This window comes from Convolutriloba macropyga, chromosome 4 (assembly GCF_964194025.1).
Source record: "Convolutriloba macropyga chromosome 4, txConMacr16.3, whole genome shotgun sequence".
NCBI lineage: Eukaryota > Metazoa > Xenacoelomorpha > Acoela > Convolutidae > Convolutriloba > Convolutriloba macropyga.
Window position 1 is genome coordinate 16943633 of NC_134471.1, and position 9812 is coordinate 16953444.

Sequence of the window (9812 nt, forward strand, 5' to 3'; positions counted from 1 at the left end):
ATGGCTTTCTCAGGAGACTCCACTGAGTCAAGGTAATCGTCCATGTAAAAGTTTTCAAGGACGGCTTTTGCAGTTTCGGGGTAAAACTTAGCTTTGTCTCTCGCAGTGCGTTGCAGTTCATAGTTGGCGCATGTAGGCGAGTCTTTAGCCCCGAATATGTGGCGCGTATTTTGATACACTACAACGTTAGTTGTGGGGTCCTACCGCCACAGAAAGCGAAGTGATGGTTGATCTGATGATAATACGCCAACCTGTAGAAACATTCCCTCGATGTTGGCAGAGACGGCATATGGATGTTGTCGGAAGCAAAGAAGTACGTAAATAAGGTTTTGGAGCAGATCAGGGCCAGTGAGCAAGGACTTATTCAGTGAGGCACCATGAAAATTTGCTGCTCCATTGAGCACCCTACGCACCTTACCCGGTTTGTTCGGGTTTAAAACCGGATGGTGGGGTAGGTACCACTCTTTATCGGACCGGTTCTCAATCTTGTGAGCGTCCGGAACCTCAATTACATACCCTTTATTTAGATCTTCCTTGATGGTACTAGTATACTTGTCCCTAAGGTCTTCATCCTTGGCCAATCGTTTTTCGAGAGACTTTAATTGCACAAGGGAGGAGAAGTAATTATTTGGGAGCTGGGTGTTGTCTAATGCCCACAACATTCCGACATCGTATCTCAGGCCATTGTGTATGGTGGTACTTTCAAGAATTTCGTGAGCCCTTGCGTCTGCTGCAGATCCTGAGTCGACCTGCTTGTTTGCTCCGAATGATTCAATGTCGTACCATGACTTTACTTGACTTACTAACTCATTGTCATGTTCGATATTCACTTTAAAGCACGTTGAGGTTATACAAGAACTTAATGGTAACGGACCGCTTAAGACCCGACCTATGGGTAAGCGTACGGCAATGGGTGAACGCTTCTCATCGACAGAGAAGTATTCTAACGGGCGGATGGCATGATAGACATCTTGTCCGAGTATCATCTCAATGTCTTTTTAGAAATATGTCACGGGATTAAGGAATGTTTAGTGTGGGTAAGTCTCTTGCAGGGCCTGTACATTAATTATATCAGAGCCGACGTTCAGACTCTCTTTAACGAAAGAGTTGATGATGAAAGGTCCGAAATCCTCTTGTTCTCTTGGTTTCACAGTAACTTCAACAACCCTAGGATCAACTACTTCCACGGTATTGGTACCCTTGACAGTTAGCTTTAGTGCTTTACCGTGCAAACCGAGTCTATCTGCGAGACTACCGGCCACCCAAGAGTTACTGCAGGTGGTATCACACAAAAGTAAAGCCCTGATATCTAAACCGGACGAATTGACCAACTGCGATTCCGTTACCTGAAGGAGTACCTTAACATCAGTAACAGATGACATTGTTGTGGTCTTATTAGACGGCTGTTGACTAGTGGTTGCTTTACTTTTACCTGTGTCGCCAGAAGGCTGAATGGTATTGGATTTTGTTGACTGTTTTGCTGGGAAAGCCCTATCTGCCCCATGCAATAGTGTGTTATGCGAACTATTGCACCCCTCTGCTCGGCACTTTTTCGGTTGAGGGCACTGGCGGAACGTGTGCTTGCCCCGTAAGCACGAAAAGCAAAGTTTGTTTTCCGCCACCAACTTAGCTCTCTGGGTTGGAGTCTTTTCCTTGAAAACTCGTCACTCCCATAGTCGGTGGTTACTTTTGCATACAATGCAGCGAGAGTAAGTGTTTGTGGAAGAAGATGGCATTTGCTTCTTTGTTTCCCTTTGTTGTGAATTTGAGGCAAACACTTTTGAGGCTCTTTTGGTCTTGGTTACTGAAGTGCTGTTATCTTCAGGCCTTGCCTTGGTTGCGCTTTCTTTCATAAGATCATGGGCCTCAGCCTTTCCCTTAAGCCAATCGTTAAAGTCAAGGTGGGTAGGCTTAACCAGTGCTTCTTAACCGTACAGAGTGACCACGAATCTTTCATGTTTGGTGGTAACTTCTGTACCGCTTGGTTAAGTAGGAAAGCACTCTTCAAGTCAGCATCATTTGATAACGACTTGAAAACCCCAACGAGGCTGGATATTGCTGCAGAATAGTTTATGATGTTATCACTATTGTGCATTTTGAGAGGTGGAAAATTGCTTAGTTTATCCAAGTGTGCACTTACGACTGCCTGTGGCTGACCAAATTTACGTTCTAAAGTCTTTAGTCATCCTTGTACATTAAAACACAGTAAGCAAACTCGGCGATTGCAATCTTTGCTTTACCGGTGACGAGTGTTTTAAGGTATGTCAATTTAACGTCGTGAGTGAGCGACTGCGAGTCGATCGCGCTTTTGAACTGACCATACCACTCATGCCACTTTAAAGGGTCGCCATTAAACTCTTCAAGTTTCCACTCGGGCATAGGGTCGTTTCTCTTGCTTGTTATTGCATCAGCTAATGCCCTAATCAATGACGCATTGTCCGGTATCGGAGGGGCAGGCGCAGACATCTGCGGACCATTCCAACTCAACGGAGTGGGCCCAACATAGGGGTATGTTGGCTGAAAAACTGGAGTGGCTAGACCGGGTAAAGCATTACTAGTAGTCGCGATCAGGTTTTCCTGCTGTGCACCTGATGGTGATTGCATATCAATCAAAGGGGGCGAATTTTGATATATTTGTTGTGGAAAATTAGTAACTGATGGTGCGATGTGTGCCTGTACATTTGGAGCAACATTATTTACGGTAGTAATGTCTTGGTTGACTAATGACGGTCTATGCTGCGGAAAACGCCAATGACTCATATTTGGCACAAAACTTTGGCCAAGAGAGATATTGGGCATATTTGGGAAAGGAGGAGCAACAGAACGTACAACTTTGTGTACTCGGTTATTACTATTCTGAAAATTGTTGTTGACGAGAAGCTGGTTAATCAAAGGGGCGTGTGGGATGGGAGCAGTGAGGTTAGGTGCGAAGACTGGGTTCGGAATGGGAGAGTAATTAGGACGAGCGGGTTCGGAGTTGTGCTGTTGAGTGTTTGGTCTTGGTGGGGCGCTTGGGTGCAAGGGAACTTTTATTACGGGGGCTGGATAATTTGTTGTCGGAAAAGGAGGAAGAGTGGGCTGTTGAATGGGCGGTGAAGAAGCCCCTGAGGCGTGTACAGAACGCGGCTGACTATCCGCGGTTCCTTGGTTAGTTATGCTTGGAAGCGCAATGCCTTGCTGGCATGTTTGATACAATTGCGCCCTTAGGTGCGCCTGGTACAACGCCTGTGTGTTAGCAGCAGCTAAAAAATTTTCAGGTGGAGTATAATAAGGATCGAGTTGTTGTAAGGTCTCATTGCTTAAAATGTAATTGCCTCGACAATTTTTTGGATTAGAATGCCTTGAAATTTCAGTGTTCTGATCTTCCACTGTTTTGCCGTTGTTGTGGCTTGGACATTCTGGAGGGTCAATCATAACCTCTGGTTCACTAATTTTCTCGTCATTGTGAAAACTTAAAGCAAGTGAGGTGTTGATCCAGTCTTGGACAGCCTTTTCACTTCTCATTGAGCTCTTAGCACTTGCAGTTGTTTCAGATTGGCTACCTTTAGAAACGGCGTCCAGCAATTCAAATTCTTGGAGAGTTGCCTCTGCCAACCGTTTCCTGTTGTTTTCCTCCAGTTCATCTAATTCCATTTGTTTTTCTCATTAGCGAGGCGAATGGCTGCCTCGTTCTATTTCTTTGCGCTTCATTTTAGCAATTACATAATCATGTTTACGCTGACTAGATGTTTTTGACGAGGTCATAAGTGAAGGAAGTCTAGAACAAATGAAAGCCCTTGGTTCCTGGAACTCACTCACTTTATCATCCTTTATCATCAACAGAGTTGATGTAGTTTCGTGCTGACGTGAGTATCTTGTCGTTCTTAGTTGTCATTGCCTCCAAGTAAGACTCTAATGAAGGAACAAGTGCACTTGGATCCTCCGTTTTTCCAGCAAATCTAATCAGGTCCTCATTTTTATCTACAACAGTCATAAATGCTTCGTTGCACTTTGTTACTAGGCGTTCAACTTTCAGTCGCCTACTTTGACTATTTATACAATGAAGGATGTCTTCATGTATAGCATGCAATTCAGCTTCACGCTTTGATCTGGCAGCGTACAATTTTTTGACTTTTTGATCAAGACTATTAGACATCACGATGTTATTATTTCCAATGACCAGCAAAACTACCACTGCAAACGGTTATCTATTATATGCACACTCCAAACAAACCAAATCCACGCAAAACAAACCCAACGCAAAATGCACCAAACACAGCACACTGTAGACAGTCTGTAAATCAAACCACCCAAAGAACAGAAAAGGTCGTCGAGCACACAGTGCCCAACAAAAACAGAAGTGGAGCGCTGAAGACTATGCGCTCAACGCGGGGGAGACAAAAAGACACACGGGAAGTCGAGCGAGGAACACGGGAGGAATCGGAAACGTGACGGACGGGAAGTCGGGCGAGCAACGCGCGACGCAACGGAAACGGGGCAGTTTAGAGGTCGCGCGAGCAGTGCGCGACGGAACGGAAACGGGACAGACGTGAAGTCGAGCGAGCAACGCGCGACGAAACGGAGACGCTATGGACGAGAGGTCGAGCGAGCAACGCGCGACGCAACGGAAACGGGACGTACGGCAAAGCGAGCAAAAAACGCGCAACGAAACGAAACGGGACGGTGGGAAAGGACGAGCGGGAAATGAGGTCGGAAAGAACTATGTTAGCCGACCACAGCAAAAATTCAACCAAAGAACCTAGCCTTAACTCCAGAACAAACTTAAGTCACACCCTAGGGAGGAGAAAAGCTACTGCAAGACAATCTAGCATAGTTCATTATGAGGCTTAATATAAAAACAAATTAATTTACGGCAATGCAGTAGTACACTAAAAGGATGAAAAGTTCGAGAAATTTACTAGCCGTAACTCCAGAATAAACTTAAGTCACATCCTAGCAAAACCAAACCACAACAAACAATCAGCATACTAGCGGTATTAAACAAACTACATCAAAATTGAATAAACTAAAATAGTGTATTTGTAGACCAAGACAGTTGGAAAAGTCAAGATACAATCCAGCCGTAACTCGAGAATTAGCTTAAGTCACACCCTAGAAGGCAACAAGACCAAACCAACTAGCAATCATACAGATACACACTAACATACAGCAGCAAAATCAATATACTAAAACAGCAGGGCTAGTAAATTAGTGAAGTTGAAAAGTCAGAGGACAATCCAGCCGTAACCCGAGAACAAACTTAAGTCACACCCTAGAAAGCAATAAGACCTAAACAACAAACCAGCATACTAGCATACTCAACATACTACAGCAAAAACAACAACATACAACATCACATACTACATCGAAATCCGGAAAAGTAGCTGAAGAAAACGAAAATCGGACTTTTGGCAGAGCGACGATTTTGAAAAACGGTACACGAAGAATTCAAAAGGACGAAGAGGACGTGGACGAAACGGTACATGAACGAGCAAAGAGAAAAATTATGGTAACTCAATAATTTTTTGTAGGCCGGAGGTTGTGAAAATTTTCACAAATTTTTCTGTGTATTTAGTTTCCTTCAATTAACAAACCTTGTTGTTGGAGAAATTGATTTACGCTTTTGTCCAATTTTTATCTATTTTTGGTCAACTTTTTTGCTATCCATGAATTCGGAACGGTAATCCAGTAAACTGGACGGTTTTATGCGTGAAAGTACGGTTTTTCAATATTCGATATTGATATTCTATGTTTTTTTTGCATTGCATCAAAATTTACCAAAACCTTTCAAAATTGAACAATTTAGCATAATATTCTCTCAACTTTCTCTATATCAGAGGTTATTTTTTGATATACGAACCGACCATATTAATTTTTTTCAAACTTTCGGTAATTCGACCCAAAAATTTCCAAAATTGATGTTTTTTCGTCTCAAAAATTTTGCTTGTGGGGGTTAATGGTAACCAGTTATCCAATATTTTGGATTGACTACCCCTTTCAATATCAAAAATTTGGGGTTTGGGTTGCTTGCCGTCTAAAATTTATCAATTTACTGCCATATCAGTAAATAAAATTTTTCTGCTCTGTCTTACTGTTTTGCGGCTAAGCTCGAGTCTTCTTTGACGCCCATGTCCTTGCCATCGATCTCACATTCTTTTTGCTTTGAGCATCGTTGTAAACATGGCGGCAGTGAGTCCCAGTCCCACCCAGAATGGCCACTTATCACTCTGTGAAATGTGTCCAGATGAAGACACCCTGTTGACTGTACTGGACATAGTCTGCTTTCACAGTCTCCAATTTGGGTCTGATGAAACACTCAATGTGCCACTTCTCCTTCTTGTCACCTCCGTCCAAGTATTGGCACTGTTATCATTGTTGCCGAACTTGCTGACAGCCGTGAAAACAACTGACTTGGTGGGCATTTTGACTCCAATGGCGAACGTCTCTGTGGCGTAGAGTACTTTGACGAAACCCAATAACAAAAGCAGCTCTACCATCTCCTTCAGAAATGGTAGAACACCACTGTGGTGCACATCGATGCCCCTAGCGATGAGTGCCTTAAGCTGGACCACCTGTTAAGCTCAACATGTCATATAATCTTTTAATAAGTTTATCACAACAATTAGGCTAAAACGAAGGAATTGGGTGTTCGTAAACCCGGGTCGTGGCACCAATATAAACTCTGTAAAGAACTGTAGTCCGATATTTTGTATTGATTCACGTAAGCTCCTTTATTATAGCAACAACGTGTAAGCATCAATTAACGTAATAGCTGTAAAACGTACAAGCGTTAACGATGCTCATAGCAACAAGTGGAACTTAGACGGCAAGAATTTTTTTTGTTGTTCATTCAACAGGTTTTTCGTCTGATGTCATTGACGTCAAAGTCAGTTCGTATTCAATCGACAATTGTCTAGAAAACCAAAAAATATTAAGCCGAAAACCAGCTTAATCGATACATATAGTGGTTATATTTACTTTAAATTAGGTTAAATGAACTTTTTCGGAACTTTCTACGTATATTACAACGTATTTTAATCTTATTTTAAAGTTTAGAAATACTCGATTCTGATTGGCTAAAATTCGTCCATTTACTACGTAACACTTTTCAGGTATTCTATCGGTTTCAGGTATTCTATGTTTTTTTTTGCAATATTTTCTCTTGACTATTTTTGCGCTGTTGTTCTAGAACATTCTCTGGCTTCTCAAAGTGAGTTCTTCACGCTTCAAGCTTCACTTTTAGTTTTCTGATTGATTTCATTTGCTCTCAATCTGGAATGAAGTGTGTTGCTATTATAAAAGAGATTGTTAGCGGTTGAGTAACAATGTGATTGTAGCCAATTTGTTAATATGGCTGACTGCTATCCTGGATACTTGCTGTGAATTGTCCATGAAAATTCTTTTGAATAACAGGGGATTCATCAAGGACATTTTGATAGCGGTTATTTTGGTTGAAGAGTGTTTTTCAAAAATATTAAGAGCTGAAAGGGTTAAGAGGAAGCCTTATTCAACAAATGTTATTCATAAAGCAAAATAGATGCAATTGTTAAAGAATGCGGAAACCTTTGAAACAAAATAAAATTCACCAGAAAAATAAAGAAGAAAAGCCGAATATAATCTATAAGATCATCTAAACGTAGATTTTGTTTTATGAAAACTTTAACTGAAAATTTTTGGTAAAGTTGAAAATGAACCATTTTCTGTGGTTGCCGTTAGATAGTGGGGTTGGGGTGTATACAGAAATTTTTTAAATGCACTAAGCATTATTTACATCGGAAAACTGGTGCACATAAAAAAATGTATTTTAGTGGAACTGCGTCGATTGATATAAAAATCAAAGCAAACGGGAGATTTTTATGAAAATCAGGCATTTTGCTGTGATAAATTGTATTTTGAGGGTTTATTTTTGTCAATGAGTGAATACATATAGATGATCGCCGAATTAGCTATCTACAAAAAAAATTGAGCCGACAACCCAGACGGACACCAATTTCAATGGTTGGGCAAACTAATGTTATTTTTGACTTTCAGATTTGTCGACCAAAGTGAGTTAATCTATGAACGAACATTTTTCTCGTCCAACCCCCCCCCCCCTTCCTAGCACGATTTTCGTACAAACCTGACGCAGTAATGAGGCATTTGCCGTGCAGCCGCCTCTACGGTGCATAAATTGCGTGCTTTAATCCACGAATCTTTTGTCTCCAAAATCCACACGGTCTTCAGTTATTAAAATTATCACATAAATCATTTCTCCGAGGCTCCCTTGTAAATATATAGTTGGATACGCTGATAGAATTAATTTGTCTGACAGTTAAAGGTAAATCATAAGCGAAGTAAATTATCGAAACTGCCGCCAAAGTTGTAAAAGCAACTTTAGCATGATATTGCATGTCACTATTTTCTTTAATTTAATGAAAAACGCGATCAGTTATTTTTAAAAGCACATGCAAAGTTTACATCAGTTGCGAAAAAAGAGCAATTTCGATTCTAAAAAGAAACTTTGAAGAGAATCAAATTAACACAATTTATTAGTCCTTCAATACTCAATTTCGATTCGAAAAAAATCATTGGAACATCACTAAACTAGAATAACTTGATCAGTACAAGAAGGAGGAGGAATTATAAGAAAAGTCGAAAAGCAACACTTTTCAAATACTCGAATGATTTTTAAAAATCATTTTGGCTGTCAAAGTTATTAGATCACGCTTGTGTAATTTAGTTTTGTTTATTTTTGGTTTGTTTTTGCCAACGAGTGTTAATAAACAAACATTGTTGCAAACAAAATAACACAGAATTCCGGGATTGAATAAATAACTCAAATCATTTTTTTTTCGATGCTAAAAGTGATCTTCAGATCCAAATGTGGAAGCGTGAAATAATTTCCCAACGGTTGTGAAATCTTTACTATTTATCATGAACAATTAACTGTTCATGCGATCACACACAGTATTATTGTATCGCCTTCAATAAAAATTACGCTACCAATACTATTGCTAATTGTTACAAAATTTTCAAAGAAAATGTAATTGTTCCAAGATATTCAAACAAAAAAAGATATTCAAACAAAATAACGTAACGTAATATTTGTACGCCGATTAATCGAAACTTTTCAACGCATGGATTCTAAAAAGATAAAAGTGTTGCTATTAGAAAATTTATTTAGAAATTCCAAAAAGAATTTAGAAATTACAATTAATTCAAGTGGATAATGTTTGTTTGTAAAAGCTCTGGGGTTAAGTCTTTTCGAGGCGACTAAATGTATGTGTGAAAGGTAATTTTTAATAAAATTGTCAATTGTGAATTTGTGAAATTGTGATTTTTTTCAAAACTTTCCTTCTTTATTTGTGTTTTTCAGTCTAATTTACCTTCGTAACTCATTCTGACCTTGGATATCGGGCCACAGATTGATTTTTATCGACACAATATTTTCATTTTTTAGACAGACATTAACAAATAATTAGAACCTTAAGCTTTTACGCCAAATAAATTTGCCGATGTTTTCAATAATAAGCCCTCTGTTTGTCTCCTAAATAAAAAACAACTTTTGCATTAGCCTTTAAGTTATTTTTTAAGTCTGTTATAGCAAAAAAAATTTAATTTTGAAAAAAAAACAGAAACGACAAAAATTAAAATGAAGTCAAGTATTCAGGGACATTCTTTTCAAAAACTAATAAAGTAATTCAGAACAAAAAAGTCAGTTTCTATTAACTCCGATCCCAATGGTGTTTGGTTGGGTTCTCACTTTTATGATTTTGACAATTTAATTTACACATCTCGTCGCATTTGAATATGTTTTTTATAAAGTGTTAGGATTTTGTTTATGACAAATTTAA

The 9812-nt window shown here is 39.6% G+C and overlaps 1 protein-coding gene across 1 annotated transcript in view; it reads right to left on the reverse strand.

Moving 5' to 3' along the window:
* Window positions 1-8776, reverse strand: part of LOC142338290 (uncharacterized) — a 44079-nt gene extending 35303 nt beyond the window's left edge. The window contains exon 1 of the mRNA XM_075387971.1: window positions 8099-8776. Coding sequence (XP_075244086.1) covers window positions 8099-8118 — 20 coding nt within the window. The 5' untranslated portion in view covers window positions 8119-8776. The remainder of the gene's footprint in view (window positions 1-8098) is intronic.
* Between the last annotated feature and the right edge of the window lie 1036 nt (window positions 8777-9812).